Source organism: Leptonychotes weddellii, chromosome 3, assembly GCF_054177405.1.
Source record: "Leptonychotes weddellii isolate Sample4059 chromosome 3, ASM5417740v2, whole genome shotgun sequence".
NCBI lineage: Eukaryota > Metazoa > Chordata > Mammalia > Carnivora > Phocidae > Leptonychotes > Leptonychotes weddellii.
Genome location: NC_138371.1, coordinates 102494340 through 102512943, shown reverse-complemented (window position 1 = coordinate 102512943; position 18604 = coordinate 102494340). Strand labels below are relative to the sequence as shown.

The window sequence follows — 18604 nt, the reverse complement described above, 5'->3', positions numbered from 1 at the left end:
AGATGTTTAAGATGCACAAGGGCACTCGTCAGTCTAGTAGGGAACTTTTCTAGTTTTTGATGTTACAAAATAACCTTGTAGCTTGTCTCTTCTAAATTTGGATTTCAAATTTTCTCGCTAAAGTCTTTGAAATTTAACATAGATTACTTGGTTGATTTTGATGAAAAGCTCTTACCTTTTAGATAGGCTTTCAACTAAAAAATAGTTAGAATTAGTTTGCTTAGAACAGATTTTTAAAAATTATTCAGGAATAACAGATATTCAGTAAACTGCCCTGATCTTAAGTGTACTACCCAAATGTATACACGGTGTAATCACCACCAGGTAAAGATGATAACACTCCCTATCAACCCTGAAGGCAGAAGCCTCTTCTCAGTCAGTGCCAACCCCAGCTACCTAGATAACCATGGGACTGACTTCTGTACTTACAAATTTATTTTGCCTATTCTTGAACTTCATATTAAATGGAAACACGGTATGAATTTGTTGAGACTTGGACTCAACATTACTCATCCATGTTGTTTGTAGCAGCAGTTTTTTAAAATACGTGAATAGCTGTGGTTCTCAAACTGTGATATCAGTGAGAAAAATCACACTGTCACTTTGGTCTTTGCTTATTGAATAGTTTGCAAGCATCCCTTTTGTCCTATATTTCTTTGAATAGTTCTACAAACTGGTGATTCATAGTATTTGTATATATGTTTTAACAACTGTACCCATGACACTGTTTCAGGATTCTGCTTCAGAAAATGGAGCACAAGTATTTTCAGTGTATGTCATTACACTCAGTAAAGCAACAAGGGAAACAGCAGTCTCTTGTTTTAAAATTCCATTAAATCCGGTTTTAATAAAATGACCCCATCTGTCTTTCAGTTCTTCAGTCACAGTAGCTACTTTCAAGTGCTAAATAGCCATATGTGACTAGTGGCTACCATAATGGACAGCAAGTTCTAGGTAATTGTACTTTTTTGTCTTTATGTCTTATTTATTTTGTCTTTATTTCTTATATTTCTTTATTTCTTTGCATTTTGCCTTTGTCAGTTTAACAGTATATCTTGGATATATTCAGGACTCCCGTGTCAGTACTTAATAAGCTTACTTGGTTCTCTGTAACCGTTGCATAATGTGAATACTACAATTAGCTGGTCCTCCCTTAATAGACATTTCAGACATTAATCTCAGTTTATTACAAATGTTGCGAACTTGTGCCAGTAGAGCACAAAATGCTGGATGTGAAATTGCTGAGTCAAAGTTTGTGTGCATTTACAGTTTGGATCGATATAGTCAAATTGCCCTTCAAAAGGTTTTACCAGTTTACATTCCCAAGTAACACTTTATGAAGACTTCTTTTCCACATTGGGGTTTAGTAATTTTTAGTTTTTGCCAACCTGGTATGTGAAAGATGGTATGTCATTACTATTTTAATTTCTATTCACTTGAGTGATGATGAGCATTTTTTAATGTATGGGCATTTATATTTCTTTTTCTGCTTATATCTTTTTTTTTTTTTTTTTTTTTTGCAGACACTAGGTACAAAGCTAAATACATGTTTGCCTCCAGATTGCCATTTTTCATTTCCCTTTGGGGATGTCTATCTAATCTATCTATCTATCTTTCTATCTATCTATCTATCTGTCTGTCTTAAAGTCTAGAATTGTATCTGAAAAATAAGTGTGACATGTCATTTCACTTTGGTACTAGATTTTCTCGTTTCTCCCCTCAAGGACAATATGCTATAGTAATTCTCTCCTTTCTCCATCCTCATCAGCCTACAGACATGCTTTTATTTCTCTGGTCTTAAAAAATCTTTCTTCGCCATGCTTCCCTGCGCAGCTACTGTCCTATTTATTTCCTTCCCTTTATAACAAAACTCCTGGAAAGAGTTAGCTGTCCTCAGTTTTCCGTTCTTTCATGTATTACCTCCATTCAAGCTTTTGCAGCCTTCTTCCCCAAGTTGCTCTCATTGAAGTTATCATGACCTTTACTTTGCTTAATCCCAAGGTCAGCTCTCAGTTCTCCTCACCCTTCATCTCTTTTTTTTTTTTTTTAAAGATTTTGTTTATTTATTCATGAGAGACACAGAGAAAGAGAGAGAGAGGCAGAGGGAGAAGCAGGCTCCCAAGGAGCAGGGAGCCCGATGCGGGGCTCGATCCCAGGATCCCGGGATCATGACCTGAGCTGAAGGCAGACGCTTAACCATCTGAGCCACCCAGGCGCCCTCTCACCCTTCATCTCTTAAAAGCTTTTAACACATCTCTTTCTTCCTTGAAACACAATTTCTTCACTTGGCCTCAAGAACACTATACTTTCTACATCTTCTGTTTTTTGTCTACCCTTAGTCACTTAGTGATCTTACCCAGTGTCAAGGCTTTAAATAGCATCCATATGCTAAGGATACTCACATTTATGCTTGACAGCCTTGGCCTCATCCATGAATCCCATTCTTGTGTGTCCAGCTGCGTTTATGATAATGACTGGAATGTCTGTTAGGCATCTTAAAATGTTTGAAATTCAGGGATGGCTCCCTGCTCAGTGGGGAGTTGGCCTCTCCCCCTCTGCCCCTTCCCCCTGCTTGCTCCCCCCCCAAATAATAAAATCTTAAAAAAAAAAAGCCTAGGGGCGCCTGGGTGGCTCAGTTAGTTAAGCGACTGCCTTCGGCTCAGGTCATGATCCTGGAGTCCCGGGATCGAGTCCCGCATCGGGCTCCCTGCTCGGCAGGGAGTCTGCTTCTCCCTCTGACCCTCCTCCCTCTCATGCTCTCTGTCTCTCATTCTCTCTGTCTCAAATAAATAAATAAAATCTTTAAAAAAAAAAAAAAAGCCTAAAAAAATGTTTGAAATTCAACTCTTGATCTCTCATTCCCCCCAAACCTGTTTCATTCCCAGTTTTCCCCATTTCAGTTAATGGCCACACTGTTCTTCTAGTTGCTCAGCCAGAAAATTTTAAGGAATGAAGGGGAGGACCCTGGTGACCTGGAGATTTGGTAGACAATAAAGGAGTCGTCATAGGTAATATAGTGAAATCATATGAGATTCAGAATTTGGTGGTTTTTATGGTAGAGGAAGGGAGAATCATCTAGAAGCCAAAAAGGACAATAAGGAAAATACATATGCTACTTCCAGGCCTAGTGGTACAGAGTATGGGCTCTATAGGAAGAAGTCGTTCTCAGGAAGGTGAGAGATGAGGGCAAGGATAATAGGAGATTTTGCTAGTGATGGACACTGGGGCTGTGTGGCCATTGGAGATGGAATAAGGCATGTGCATGGACATCAGAGTGTTAGAGATAAAGGGTGGCTTAGGAGCCAGGTCCTCCTCATGGTGACTGATGTGAATAAGTCTAAACACATAACGAGATTAATCCCAGAGAATTCAAGATAGATAGTGGGGTGATGGGACTGTAAGAATTGGTGGGGGGCATCCTGCAAGTAAAGGTTTTCAGTATGAAGGCTGGGTCTTACTCCACCCTCATAACTGCACCACTCGCTCCTTGACCTCCACCAGGTCCTTGAGTTTATCTCTTAAAGGAGGACTCCCTGTCTACCTTCTCTGAACTTGCAAGTCTCCTTCCCCCACATTACTTTTATTTTTCTTCTTAGCATTTATTACTGTATAACATACTGTATAATTTACTTTTATATGCATGTGTTTTCTTTACTAGACTCTTTTTTTTTTAAAGATTTTATTTATTTATTTGAGAGAGAGAGAGAATGAGAGACAGAGAGCACGAGAGGGAAGAGGGTCAAAGGGAGAAGCAGACTCCCTGCTCAGTAGGGAGCCCGATGTGGGACTCGATCCCAGGACTCCAGGATCATGACCTGAGCCGAAGGCAGTTGCTTAACCAACTGAGCCACCCAGGCGCCCCTCTTCATTAGAATCTTGACTTACTAACTGCTATATGCCCAATGACTAAAATAATATCTGGCACAGAGTAAGAATTCAATAAATGTTAGTTGAGTGAAATCAGTCATACAGCTTATCTTCTGTGTGATGTGCATGGTGACTGAATTACACTAGGAATTTGGTTATTTTAGAGTATGATTCATACAAAGTAGCTGTCCTATTGTATAAACTAATGTAATTTTGTTGTTGAACATCGAATGAACTATAATACTGAATTTATTTTAAATATTATTTTTAATACTGAATTTATTTTAAATAATAGAATCTTAGTTCCGATTTAATTTTAACTTAATTTTAGCAAACATTTATCAGTTTCTCCTTCTGCCAGGAATGGATGGTGCTAGACATGGATGAATATACAGGTGACTGTATCTTTAAGGAACTCACAGCTTGGTAGATTATGAACACAAAGGCAGAGTACCACTAATATTGAGATGAATGTCAAAATAGTGATATCAGAGACCTCTAAGAATACAGATGAGGGTCTCCCTGGTGGGCAAGAGGCTAGAAGGGGGTTGAGGGAATAAGGGAAAGTGAGAAACAGTGCCAGTGAAGCTATGGGGGTGGTGGTGACTCTTGTTCTGTAAGTAGGGAGAACATGGGTTCCCCAGTTGGGCAAAGAAGCCATGTTGGAGTAGGGCCAGAAGTATGAACGTGTTTAATATGGGTAACATTTGATAGTTACAGTAATTGAATAACTTAGAAGGTGTTTTAGCTCCTAGAGTTTTAGGTCAACTGATTGAGCACTTGTATAAAATCCTCAGTAATGAAATGATTAGATCAAAAGGGAACTTAGGTTTTTGATTCACTCAATTTGGATGTTTTTAAGACTTAAAAGAAACCACATAGTTTAATGCCCAACTGCTTTGCTGGTTGAAGTCTTTTATATTTGAAATATTCAAATACAAATTTGAATTTGTATTTGGGGCGCCTGGGTGGCTCAGACGGTTGAGCATCTGCCTTCCGCTCGGGTCATGGTTCCAGGGTCCTGGGATTGAGCCCTGTGTCGGGCTCCCAGCTGAGCGGGGAGCCCGCTTCTCCCTCTCCCTCTTCCTGCTGCTCCCCCTGCTTGTACTCTGTCTAATAAAAATAATAATAATAATAATAAAATTAAAAAAATATTCAGTAGATTTTTGTGCTGGTTTGAGTTTTGGGTAGAATAGCTTTAACCAATTCTTTTTGTTGGCATCTTCTTTCTACAGGTTTTGGAAATTAATAGCTCTTCTAACTTTTACATTATTTAAATATAATATTATCATTGGACTAAAATGTTCCTGATGCCAACCTCTTCCGAGTTAAACAGTGGACAGAGCTTCTTAACCCAGTGGATGACCAATCCTTCTCGGGCTGGGGTCATATTAAATCGTGGATTTCCTATTTTGGAAGCAGATGAAGAGAAGCGAGGAAATGTGAACATTTCTACCAGCTTTCCTGTTAAAGCCACACATTTTTCAAATAGCTTCAGCTTTATAAGTGAAGAAGATTCACTTCATGAAGAACAGAAGTTGGAGTCTAATAGCCCTTATAAACTACAATCAGATAAATCTGAAACACATGCAGTGTTTCCTTTAACTAAAGAAGGACCACAAATAGTGGCATGTCAAGATGCTCCAGGACACCGGGAAGACAACAAAAATGACTTTATCTCAGATCTTTCCGGTGAATGCAAAGAAGTGGCTTATAAAGACCCACTCTTTAAAAAGCTTGAACAGGTACAACAGGATTTGGCCTAATATGTATTTGCTTTATTGCAAGTTTCTGTTGATAATGAAAAGTCACCTGTTCAGGGCCTCTTGTTTCTTCCTCTTTACTGTGAAATCCTCAAAACACCAAATTTTGCCTTTTGTCTAATGTGAAACGTTAACTCAGGTTTGGTATGTAAGATATAACACTTGAGGTAACAATGTCTTTAAGTTTCTGTTTCACTTGGTAAAAACTAAGTTAGAAATGGTTGATCAAATATTAGAGGGAAAAAGTTGATCAGAAATGTACTGATACCTATCCTGTTTTAAGAATCCAAGGATTCATGTGACTTTTTCTGTTTCTTAGTTGGGACAGTCGATACAGTTTCCTTCATAAAAAAATAGGATTTTGGAGTTTTGGTGGCAGATGTAGTTACTTAGGAATCTCTCTTTGAAACTCTTTATTAGAGGTGATATGGAACGGGAGATGAGAGGCATTAAGATAAATATAAGGAGCAAAAATCCATAAAGAAATGTAAAGTTAGTTTGATCAAATTAATTTTATGTTTCAAAAGCTGAAAGAAGTACAACAGAAGAAGCAGGAAGAACTGAAGAGGCAGCAGTTAGAGCAACTACAAAGACTCATGGAAGAACAAGAGAAGCTGCTTACGATGGTGTCTGGGCAACACACACTCCCAGGTATTTTTTTGCTTACACAGAGCCTTCAGTTAGTACAACAGTGGACAGTTACATACATTTCTCACCTTTAGTTGTCTGACAGGTTATTTCTGCCATTTCTCTATCATATGTTGTAAACTGCAGTTTCATTAGGGGCCTTGCAGAGAACTGTGAAATGGTGGTAGTGTTATATAATTGGGCCAAGTGGGAGCTGTGCCATTCTGGAGCGTGTGTGCCCTGCTTAAAGTCATTCATATTTATTTAGAATAAAATTTTAAAAAGATGTAGCAGAATAAAAGGTCTAGAGCCAAATTTGGCCCAGGGCTACTGGCTTACAATCTCTGCCTGAAGAATAAAAAACTCCTCAGGGTCATAACGGTAAATATGTGTAGAAGCCATTCTGCTCAGCAGAAGAGCCATACCAAAAACCTTTTCTGTGATGGTAGATGACAGAATTTTTTGTTGTATGCTAGATCAATTAAAAGAAAGAATGATGTACTTATCAGGAGAATATAAACCTGTTAAAATGTGATCTGGAGCAGTGGTTTTGAAAGTTATCTGACCGTATCACATTATAACAAAAACATTTAAACTCATAATTGCAAAGAAATTTCATAAATCAGACCTTATTGGTGTGCCTGGCATGTAGCAAGGATATCTTCTACTTATTTTATCCTATTCTTGGTCATTAAAAAAAAATGCCAGTCGTGATTCTGATGATAAAATTACTAATGGATTGTGTCCCACAGTTTGAAAAATAGTGATCTGGAGCAATGTGTTTGCTTCTCAGTGCTCCCTTTTAAGAGACACACCACTGATTCAGGAAAGTGCTTGTTCTGTTCAGAGGCTGCACTGGGCATTGAGAATACAAAGAAGAAAAGACATTGGCAGATGAGTATGCAGAGTGTAGCTGGATGGGATTCTGGGAGTGGTAGTAGTGGTAGTGATGAGAAACGTACCACATGAAGACTGGTTTAGGAAATAGGATGTTTATAGTGAATATAGAGAACATAGTGTGTGTCTTGAAATAGTTGAGTGGTTCAGGGATCCTTTATGGAATACATAAAGAGGATAATCAAGATCATTTAAATAACAGCCTGTGATTTTTTTTTTTTTTAAGATTTTATTTATTTATTTGACAGAGACAGAGTGAGAGAGGGAACACAAGCGGGGGAGTGGGAAAGGGAGAATCAGGCTTCCTGCGGAGCAGGGAGCCCGACGCGGGGCTCGATCCCAGGACGCAGGGATCATGACCTGAGCTGAAGGAAGACGCTTGAAGACTGAGCCACCCAGGCGCCCCAAGACTGTGATATTTTTTAAGGTAGAAATAGCACTATGGTAGAGCAATAGGGAAGCAGATTTCAAAGTTCTTAATATAAGAACTAGCCCCATTCAGTTATGGAACATTGCTTTTAGGGCAGTGGTTTTCACAGTTTGGTCTCAGGACCCCTTAACACTCTTAAATTATTGAGGACCCCAGAGAGCATTTATTATATGGGCACTTACTGTTGGTATTTACTGTATCAGAAATGAAAATGGAGAAATTAAAAAATTAATTCACTTAAAATAATAACTAGTTGCGTGTTATCATAACTAACATTTTTTTAACAAAAAGCCTTTTCTAAAAAATTAGAAGAATGGCATAGTTTTATATTTTTGAATATCTTTTTTAACTTCTGGCTTAAAAGAGCTCAGCTGATTCTCCTATCTGCTTCTGCATTCAGTCTCCGAAGTTATATTGTTTTGGTTGAAGTATGTGAAAAAAAAAATCAGCTTCACATGGATGTTTAATTGGAAAAAGGAAAGAGGAATACTATAATAGCTTTTTCAAGTAATTGTGATTATTTATTTGATATTGTATCCAAACCTAACAAGGGGCCATTTCTTAGTGGTGACTCACAGTATGGAGTCTGAAACTATATTCATGTACTTTTTTATAAAAAAAATTGCATGAATATATTGGAATATATTGCATAAAATATATTGGAATATCTTGGCATTTTTGAATGGCTCTTTCTTTATGCATGATCTGGTAAAATTGTGCATTGGTTATTTGGAAAATAGTGGTTCACAGAGTTCCATGGTTCTTTAAAATACTGACATTTCAATATGTAATATCAAAAAATTATATCCATTAATACCACTACAGATCTCATCATAAAAGTCATGAAGTATTATTATGAAGCTGTCAAGCTCATGGTGGTAGACATTTTTAATAAGTTCTCATTTTTACTTGAAAGTTTGAATTTTAGCATTCTTAGCAAGTACTGTCAGTTATTTTCCTTGAAGTGACTGGCTCACTTGTTTCATTTTTGAGAAAATATCTGCCAGGTGCCAAGTTTAAATCATGATAGTTTGTCATTTATTCTTTCAAGTAAAAATGATGTTCCTTGAGAGAAGTGGCTAGTTGAGCTTACAACTCAAAAAATGACACAGCCATGTCTTGGTTTGCAGCAGAAGTGAGTTATGCATACTTTCTGTTTTGTTCAGTAGAATGTTCAAAAGACGTGTACTCAACAGTTAAAATTCAATTAAAAAATTAATAGTTTTTGCAACTTTATCTAGGACATTCTTAAGTAAAACTGGTTTTTTTCTTTTTTTCTAACTGCAAGTGCTTGGTGGTGACTCGCACAGTTGGGGCCTGCTCTCCTGCTTTTAGGTGAAGGCACCAGGAGTTTCCATTTTGCTCTTGCATCATCAGTGCATGTGTTGACAAAGTGAAAAAGGCAAATACTGTCTTAATATTTTATGAAAATAGATTTGACCTGGTGGATGCCCTGAAAGAATCTTAGAAACCCTTAGGGGTTTGCAGACCACACTTTGAGAACTGCTACTGTGGGCTATTGCACTTTTATCGAAGACATCTTCAGTCTGAAGTGGGATGACTTTGGTCAGAAATATTTGAATGGGGAGAGTATTGTTATAAAGGAAGGGAGGTCAAACCTGATAATCGGTGAGGACCTACCTGATTTCCAGTTTTATTTGTGGGCTGGAGGTGAGGCAGATGGGTATGAGAGATAGGTGGCATGGCTCTTTTATGTTTTATTAAACACTTCCCATTGTGTCTCTTCTTCTTTTTTTTTTTTTAAGATTTTTAAAAAAGATTTTATTTATTAGAGAGAGAGAGCGGCACGTGTGCAAGAAGTGGGGGGAGGGGAGCGGGGAGGACAGAGGGAGAGAATCTTCAAGCAGACATCATACTGAGCACAGAGCCCGATGCAGGGTTTGATCCCATCACCCACAAGATCATGACCTGAGCTGAAACCAAGAGTTGGATGCTCAACTGACTGAGCCACCCAGGCGCCCCTAAAGACTTTTATTTTTAAGTAATCTCTACAACCAGTGTGGGGCTTGAACTCACAACCCTGAGACCAAGAGTCATATGCTCTACTGACTGAGCCAGCCAGGTGCCCCTTCACTTCTAAATTTAGTTGAGACATTCTGGGAGAAGAGAAGGATAGTAGCGGGATTTCAACGGTATGGTACAGCAGCTAGGATGAAATTTTGCCATCTACCCTCCAAGAATTATAAATTAGAGATATATAGGAGGGGAATCTCTGTGTTTATTTCCAAAGCAGAGACTCAAGAAAACAGTGAAAAGGTAATACAGGATTCTTTTTTTTTTTTTTTTTTAAAGATCTTATTTATTTATTTGACAGAGAGAGAGACAGCGAGAGAGAACACAAGCAAGGGGAGCGGGAGAGGGAGAAGCAGGCTTCCCGCGGAGCAGGGAGCCTGATGTGGGACTCGATCCCAGGACCCTGGGATCATGACCTGAGCCGAAGGCAGTCGCCCAACTGACTGAGCCACCCAGGCGCCCCATACAGGATTCTAATAAAGCTTTTAATTCATATTATGAATTATAGAACACTACTTTTTATAAAGCCTTATTTTTTTAGGGAAACTTAGGAGTGACATAGAACTGGTAAGTGAGTAGAATTTTGCTGGATTTTTTTTTTTTTTTTTTAAAGATTTTATTTATTTATTTGAGAGAGAGAGAATGAGAGAGAGCACATGAGAGGGGGGAGGGCCAGAGGGAGAAGCAGACTCCCTGCCGAGCAGGGAGCCCGATGTGGGACTCGATCCAGGGACTCCAGGATCATGACCTGAGCCGAAGGCAGTCGCCTAACCAACTGAGCCACCCAGGCGCCCTTGCTGGATTTTTGTATATAATCATCTCTAGAGCTCTGGAAACTGAGGATTCATTATGCTGTGGTCAACTTCAAATACTTTCTAATTCCAAATATCTGAATTAACGAGGCTTGTCTTCACAAATACGAGCCATGTTGGGCAATATCAATGGATTTTCTAAAAATAATGTAAATGTCTTCTGTTTAATGTTATTTGAGTACAATAAAATGCAGAATTCTTCTCTAAAAAAAAAAGGTAATACAGGAAATTTAGAAACTACAAAGAAGTACAAAACAGAAGTCACCCATAATTCTACCACCTGAAGATACCAAAATGTTAACAGTAATCTAGAGGAAGGTGCTTTTCTAGCCTGTGACACAGGGCAGTTATTTGTCATTAGGGAACTATTCAGATCGTTTGCAGCCATCTGCATTGGTGCTGTCTGTGTTTGTCACAGCGCTGCAGAGTTGACAGTGCCAGCAGGGCTGCTCAGAGATGGAACATGAATGGTGCCTTCCAGAATCAGGCCGGGCTGCAGCTCTGCCAGGTATACACTGTCTGCACAGGAATGATAGTATAAATATACCTGTAATTAAAATTATGCAAGAGTCATTTTTAGACTTTTAAGATTTCATGATTTTGTTAAACAGAGTTTCCTCATATGGAAGAAAAAATACTTTTTTCACTTTGGAGAAAACCTGGTGGGTAGGGATCACTAACAGAAGAGAAAATGTTCTGGGGCGCCTGGGTGGCTCAGTCAGTTAAGCATTTGCTTTCGGCTCAGGTCATGATCCCAGGATCCTGGGATCGAGCCCCGCGTCGGGCTGCCTGCTCGGCAGGGAGCCTGCTTCTCCCTCTCCCTCTGCCTGCCGCTCTGCCTACTTGTGCTCTCTCTTTATCTCTCTGTCAAATAAATAAATACAAATCTTAAGAAAAAAAAGATACAGAAGAGAAAATGTTCTAGGAAGTCATTAGTTTTGATGATTTTTTTAATTGCCAGGTTCAACCCTACTGCCTGATGATCAGAGCCAGAAGTACAGATCTCCCGGAAATTCAACCACCATGGAGAAAACCACACCCTTCTCACCAGCGTATATCTACCAGAATCAAACCCAAGAAAAAACGCACACTTCCAGCATTTTAGCTGATGAACAAAACAACTTCTGTAGAACTGCTCACCCAGATTTTGTCTTAACTTCAAAAAGTGGTGCTTCTCTCAATTTGTTTTGTGAGGCACAGTATCAAGAAGCACTTGTGAAAAAAAATGATTTGAAGGAAGAAAACCATAACCATTCTTTAGGTGAGGTATTTATATTTCTCTCTTCTGTACCCCTAATTAGCAGTGTTACCAAGCTGTGCTAAGATAAGAAAAGTCCTTTCTGCATTTTTTTCTTGTCCCATGTGGCTTTAATTATGAGCCCCTACACGTTGCGCAGCCACTGAACCTGGATTGGATGTAGAGCTGGACATAGAATTTGTGGCTTTGCAAGAATAATTGCAGTACTCCTGCTGACTTCAAACCTCCCCTTGGAGCATGGGGTCTTCAAAAAGGGAGGCAGTGAGTTCCGTGTATACCATTTTTCTTGGAGAGCGTAGAAATAGTTTGAGGTTGATTTAAAATGTGCATGATGGTGGTGGTGGGGAACATGCTAGAAGATGTGAAATGTGAGAAATAGGCTGGTGATGGCAGTTTTTATTCAGAAAAGAAATCCCCTCAACCCCAGACATTCCGTTTGTCCTCACTTCATCTCTGTATTCCCAGCATCCAGCACGTTCCTGCCAGAGAACCGGCAGTGTCTGATGGTCTGAACTCATGGAGCTCTCATGGCATTTTCTTCTGGTTTTTTTTTCTTAACTCCTGTTTCTGTGCCCCACTCCCCACCTCTACTTTTTTTTTTTTTTTTTTACATTTTGTAACCATAGAATATTGTATAATTGTGTTCTTTGCCTTCTCAATGTGGAAAATGCTTATGGTACATTCTGTAGTCTTCATAACCATAATTTTAATGGTTGTCATCATTATGCTAGTCATCAAATAATATATCAGTATTTAATGTTCTTTGCAGTAGGGCAATATTTTCCAAATTTTTTATTTAAATTTAATTTTCAATTTTAATGGTGTTTTCATGAATATGTTCTGTGGAGTAAGTTATTAAAAATACAAATAATATGACAAAAGGTATCTACACTTACTACTTAGGATTTGGCACTTTTGTGCATAATATTTTATTTCTAATTTAGAATAATTCCTTAGTATGAAAAGGTCTAATGCCTTTAAACATTTTTTTAAACAGTATAGTCTCTTAACCTTTTATTTTGGAAAATTTCAAACATCCAGAAAACTTGAAAGTCCACTGCAATGATTAGCAGTAGAGCTCAATTCAGCAGTTAATATTTTGCCATGTTTACTTTGTCTCTATATATTTATGTGTGTTTATATATATTTATACCTACATCTATAATATCTCTGTATTTATATGTAATTTGCTCAATCATTTCATTGCAAGTAATACGCAGACATTATGTTCCATTATTTTAAATATTTCAGCGTGCATCAAGTAAAAAAATTAGGACATTCTTCTGTATAGTCCTAGTACTATTCTGTAATATTCAAATCCATTTTAGAATTCCTGCTATTGTCCCAAAAATGTCTTTTAAAGGTGTTTAAAAAGAAAAAAAAAAAACAGGTTCTAATCAAGTTCATCTATCACATTTGGTTGTTACAACTCTTTAGTCAATTTTAATTTAGAAAAGTCCACACTTTTTTTCATAACATTAACCTTTTGAAGAATGTCATGTTTTAATTAGGGTTTTGTAGTTTATCTCTGTAATATTAAAGAAATCCTTAAGGGCTCTAAAATCTTTGGCATACATTACCTTTTTTTTTTTTTTTTAAAGATTTCTTTATTTCAGAGAGAGTGAGTGTGCATGCAAAGAGGGGTGGAAGGGGCAGAGAGAGAAGGAGAGAAGCAGACTCCCCGCTGAGCACAGAGCTCATTGTGGGGCTCGATCCCACAACCCCAAGACCATGACCTGAGTCGAAATCAAGAGTTGGATGCCCAACTGACTGAGCCACCCAGGTGTCCCTGGCATACATTACTTTTGATAAATATTTTTTTAGCATAGTAACTTGTAAAATTTGATTTTACAAGACTTTATTCTTGATTTTTTGAAACTAAATTTTCCTAATTTTTATCCTAGGAGAAGGTATTTTACCATGTTGGGAAAAAGTGACCGAACCGATTGAGGAAGGGAATGATGTGAATGTAAAAAAAATTGGTGATTCTTCAGAAGTGGCTAATATTGAAGAAAGGTATCATCCATGTTGAAAAGAATAAGAAGAGTGACCGTTTAATGTTATACACAGCTATTAAGATAGAGCCCTTTCTTTTTTTTTTTTTTAAAGACCCATGGTTTTCTTGTTTTTGCTTGAATATGCTTTTAAGTATAATGTTAAAGGTACAACTTACCACATATTGTCAGCAACAGACAGCTGTTAGGGAGATACATCAGTTCAAGTAGCTTTGACATTGTTTTGGAAGAACTGAGCAAAGTTTTTTCACCAAAGAGAAAAAATCTGGATAAAATTAATCTTTCAAATAGTTAAGTAAATCCCATTTTGGCAAAGACAATAACAAATTACTATTGAGTCTCATATTTGGTGTCACCTATAAATTATAATTGGGTAAGTCTGGTTACAGAATTTAAAAATCTTATGACAAAGATAAAATATCAATATTGAGGTTTATTATATTCTTAAATATTTGAAATATTTTAGTATATGTTATGGATGGGCAAATGACTTCTGATTATTGCTCTACATTGTCAAGGCTCTTTGTTAAAGATGCATATTTGATGAGATTTTCAAAATATCAAAAGTTAATCTACAGGCAATAAATGGACTTCAGAAGGGCTTTTTTTCAAATCATGTGTAGAGAGTTGCATATTTCTGTATTTTGGAGATGGGGTGGGATTATAGCTTTCATTGGATTCTCAAAGAGGGTCTATGACTTTGAAAAAGGTTAGTTCTTAGGTGTAGTCGGGGTGTCTGTGTCAGGCACACTAAGTGTCAGATATTCACCACATCTTGACTTGCATGTTAAATAACTTTATTTTTGTGATTAGACCTATTAAAGCTGCTATCAGAGAAAGGAAACAGACATTTGAAGACTACTTAGAAGAACAAATTCGGCTGGAAGAACAAGAACTGAAACGAAAACAACTAAGGGTAGGCATTTCCGCTGTTTTGATTAAGTTCACTTAAGACTTTAGAGATTTGTTCATAATTTGCTTTAAAAATAAGTTTGAGATAACTTGGGTATACCAGAATTAATTCAAATATTGTTCTCTATTTTAGGAAGCAGAAGGATCGTTCCTAATCAAAGCAAAACCAAAACAACCATTCTTGAAACGAGGAGAAGGTTTAGCTAGATTTACTAATGCTAAATCTAAGTCTCAGAAAGGGAGACAAAGTAAACTAGTGACTAATCAGAGCATTTTAGAGGACCAACCTGTGTTTAAAATGGATAGACAACAATTCCAGCGGAAAACTGCTCTTATAAATAAAGAACTGTGTACAGATAACCCTCCTGTTAAAAAGAACAGTAAAGGTAGAGCCAAGAGTGGTTTTGTCACACTCAGTCAGAAGCCGAAAGTGCTTAAGAGTAGTAACAGGAAAAGTCTTCCTCCATCAGGATTGAAAATACCTGGAGGGAAGAAATGTGATGGGCAATTTAGAGAACAGATCAAATTAAAAAAAAAAGTTGAGTCTAATAATAGAGATAATGTACCTGAGTGTGCAAAACCTTGTGATACTGGTTGCAAAGTCTGGAATAAGACACAGGGTAAAGATAGACTTCCTCTTTCGGCAGGACTGGTCAGCTGCATGTCTTCGAATAGCCCAAAAAATGAGACCTTGAAAAAGTCAGAATCTTCTCTTGACATTTCTCTTCAGAAAAAGTTAGAGACTTGGGAACGAGAAAAGGAAAAGGAAAATTTGGAGTTAGATGAATTTTTGTTTTTGGAACGAGCTGCTGATGAAATATCATTTTCCAGTAATTCCTCATTTGTACTGAAGATCTTAGAGAGGGACCAGCAGATCTGCAAAGGTCACCGGCTGTCTTCCACCCCTGTCAAAGCTGTGCAGCCGGAGATGGTGACCCTGGATCCTGTTATCCAGTCTAACCACAGTGAGGCTCCAGACTGTACTGAACCTGAACATGAGGGTGAGTGTGAGGTCACACCCAACCAACCTGATTCAGTCTCCTCGCCTGAAGGATATAGGGAACAGTTGTGTAAAGTCAGTAGGAAAGCGTTCCCAATGAGCACTTCTGAAAATCAGACTCGGTGGAATGTAAGTGATGAGGAAGGTGTCACAGACAGTGACAGTAGCACTGACTCTGAGGAGCAACTTGATGTTACCATAAAACCATCAACTGAGGATAAAGAGAGGGGTTTCAGCAGCAGAGAGGACAGTCCACAAGTCTGTGATGGTAAGGGGCCTTTTACGGACACTGGGACTCAAGAAGAAGATAAAAGGAGAGATGTTGATTTAGATCTGTCTGATAAAGATTACAGTAGCGATGAGTCTGTCATTATAGAAAGCTTGAAAAACAAAGTTTCTGAGTCCTCAAGAAGACCCTCATCCGTAAGCATGAGTAAAATTGACTTTGATGATGAAAGAACTTGGACTGACCTTGAAGAGAATTCATTTAAACATGATGCTGTTCTTGGGAATGAGGCCTTTTATGGGACTCCTCAAACAGCCTACCCTAAGAGTGAAATATGTGTATCGGACAAAACGATCAAGAGGAAGGTTGCACCAGTTAAGAAGGGAGAAGACTTGAGCAAACCCGGTAGGAGCACAAGCCCTCCTCCTACATCGGATCTCATGATGAAATTCTTTCCTGCTTTGAAACTGAAACCAAAACCAGATTCACACTTGGAAAATGAACCCAAGTTAAACCCAAGTCAAGACCAACCACTTGGTAAGTCAGCATTATAAAATAAATAGGTATCAGAATGTTATAAATTTTGGGGCGCCTGGGTGGCTCAGTCATTAAGCGTCTGCCTTCGGCTCAGGTCATGATCCCGGGGTCCTGGGATCGAGTCCCACATCGGGCTCCCTGCTCGGCGGGGGGCCTGCTTCTCCCTCTCCCACTCCCCCTGCTTGTGTTCCCTCTCTCGCTGTGTCTCTCTCTGTCAAATAAATAAATAAAAATCTTTAAAAAAAAAAAAAAAGAATGTTATAAATTTCACATTTACCTTATTAGTCTGTCAGAATGCTTAAAATCCTAACTTTTCTAGTTGCTCAGTAGAAGTCTAATTAGGTGATTTGTTAAAATTTGATTTATTTTGTGGGCCTAAATAATAACCACTAGTATAAAAGATTTGGTTGCATTGTGATTTCAGATTTTTCAAATTTAAGCCTATGCCTTGTTCTCAAGGCTTTCAAATTAATTTATTATAAAGTGAGATAACACTTTTGTAACCAGAGAGTACCCAATTTATGGTTTGTGTCACTGTGAGGTGAACCCCTTTGTGTGTATACTTTTTAAAATGACTATGTTTTTACTTAATTTTTTTACTACTTCATGCACTAACTTGCTAAATAGGACCAAGAAGAAATACAGTAAAACTGAAGTTTCCTTTCTTCCCTGGACCTGTGTGCCTAATTCCCTTTCCTAGAGGAACCTACATTCCCATTTCATTTGTGTATTCTAAAAAGATTCTGTACATATGAAAGCATATGGGTGAGTGGGTATATCATCTTCTTTCTACACAAATGAAAACATGCTTTTTGTATACCATTCTTCACCTTGTTTTTTTTTTTAAAGATTTTATTCATTTCATTTACTTGAGAGAGAGCACACATGAGCGGGTGGGGGGGAAGATGGGAGGGAAGGGCAGAGGGAGAGGGAGAAGCAGACTCCCCGCTGAGCACAGAGCCCGCAGCCCGTGCTCGATCCCAGGACCCTGAGATCATGACTTGAGCTGAAGGCAGCCACTTAACCAACTGAGCCACTCAGGTGCACCCTCTTCACCTTGTTTATAATAAATTTTGAAGATTGTTCTTTTCCACATACACATCTGCCTATTCCATTTAATGGCTATATAGTACTCAGTTAATGTGATGGGCTCTTAAAATTCATATTGAAAAACTCCTTTCTCTTATATTATAAACTCTGAATGCCTAGCAAAGCATAGGTGCTTTAAAATATAAATTATAACTTAAATTATTTAAAAAATACTCTGACTTTAAAAGTAATACTTTTTGCAGACAATTTGGAAGCTTAAAAAGTATAGAATGAAAAATGTTTATAACTAAATTATCCAAAGGTAGGTGTGATACCATTTTGGGATATTTCCTTCCAGTCATTTTTCCTATGTATTTTTAATATAGTACAGTTATTTGTTAAAGCTTACCTTATCTTTTTTTTTTTTTAAAGTCAGTTGTGAATTTTATTAAAAATAAGCACTATGTCTGGGTTTCATAAAATTTATACATGAATATGTACAGACACAAATAAAATAATATTAAAAATAAAAATCATACTTGCTTTCACGTGGCAGTGGTCCTGGCACCCCACATACATAATGCTAACTTTTCCTTTAAAGAAATTGCTTGGCCCAAGGGGACCACAGTTAGAGATCACCGAACCACTAAATAAAAAGCTTACCTTATCTTTTTTAACCAAGTGTATAATACACATTGGCCGTATCTTTAAAACTCTTTGTGTATTTTTTAAAAAGATTTTATTTATTTGAGAGCGAGAGAGAGAGAGAGAGAGCGCATACCAGTGGAGGGAGAGGCAGAGGGAGAAGCAGGCTTCCTGCTGAGCAGGGAGCCGGAAGTGGGACTCGATCCCAGGACCCTGGGATCATAACCTAAGCCAAAGGCAGATGCTTAACCGACTGAGCCACCCAGGTGCCCTTCTTTGTGTATTTTAAAAATGGTTGCAGAACATTGTATGAATGCAGCATTATTTTATTCAGTAATTTCCTTAATGTTGGATACTTAAATTATTTTTCACTATTAGAAATAAAACTGCAATGCATATTTTTATGCAAAAATCAGTTTTTCAGAAGGGTAATGGAAGGACAGAAGCATTGGCTATTTTACTCTTTTAAATAGCAAATTTGGTATGGAAAAAGTCAATTTATATTTCTGTGACTAGTGGGCATAAATTTTGATTTTGGTGTTGATTAGTGCT

At 37.8% G+C, this 18604-nt stretch overlaps 1 protein-coding gene across 6 annotated transcripts in view; it reads left to right on the top strand.

The window, feature by feature from the left end:
- The window catches only part of CPAP (centrosome assembly and centriole elongation protein), a 46603-nt gene that overhangs the window by 1129 nt on the left and 26870 nt on the right, over window positions 1-18604 (top strand). For 4 of the 6 annotated variants that reach the window (XM_081814696.1, XM_031037923.2, XM_081814695.1 and 1 more), the window contains exons 2-8: window positions 874-954; window positions 5103-5612; window positions 6158-6281; window positions 11392-11691; window positions 13593-13704; window positions 14517-14619; window positions 14749-16378. In XM_081814696.1, the coding sequence (XP_081670822.1) occupies window positions 5169-5612; window positions 6158-6281; window positions 11392-11691; window positions 13593-13704; window positions 14517-14619; window positions 14749-16378 (2713 nt within the window). In that variant the 5' untranslated portion in view covers window positions 874-954; window positions 5103-5168. The remainder of the gene's footprint in view (window positions 1-873; window positions 955-5102; window positions 5613-6157; window positions 6282-11391; window positions 11692-13592; window positions 13705-14516; window positions 14620-14748; window positions 16379-18604) is intronic. The other 2 variants (XM_006742306.3, XM_081814697.1) reach the window with 2 other exon arrangements.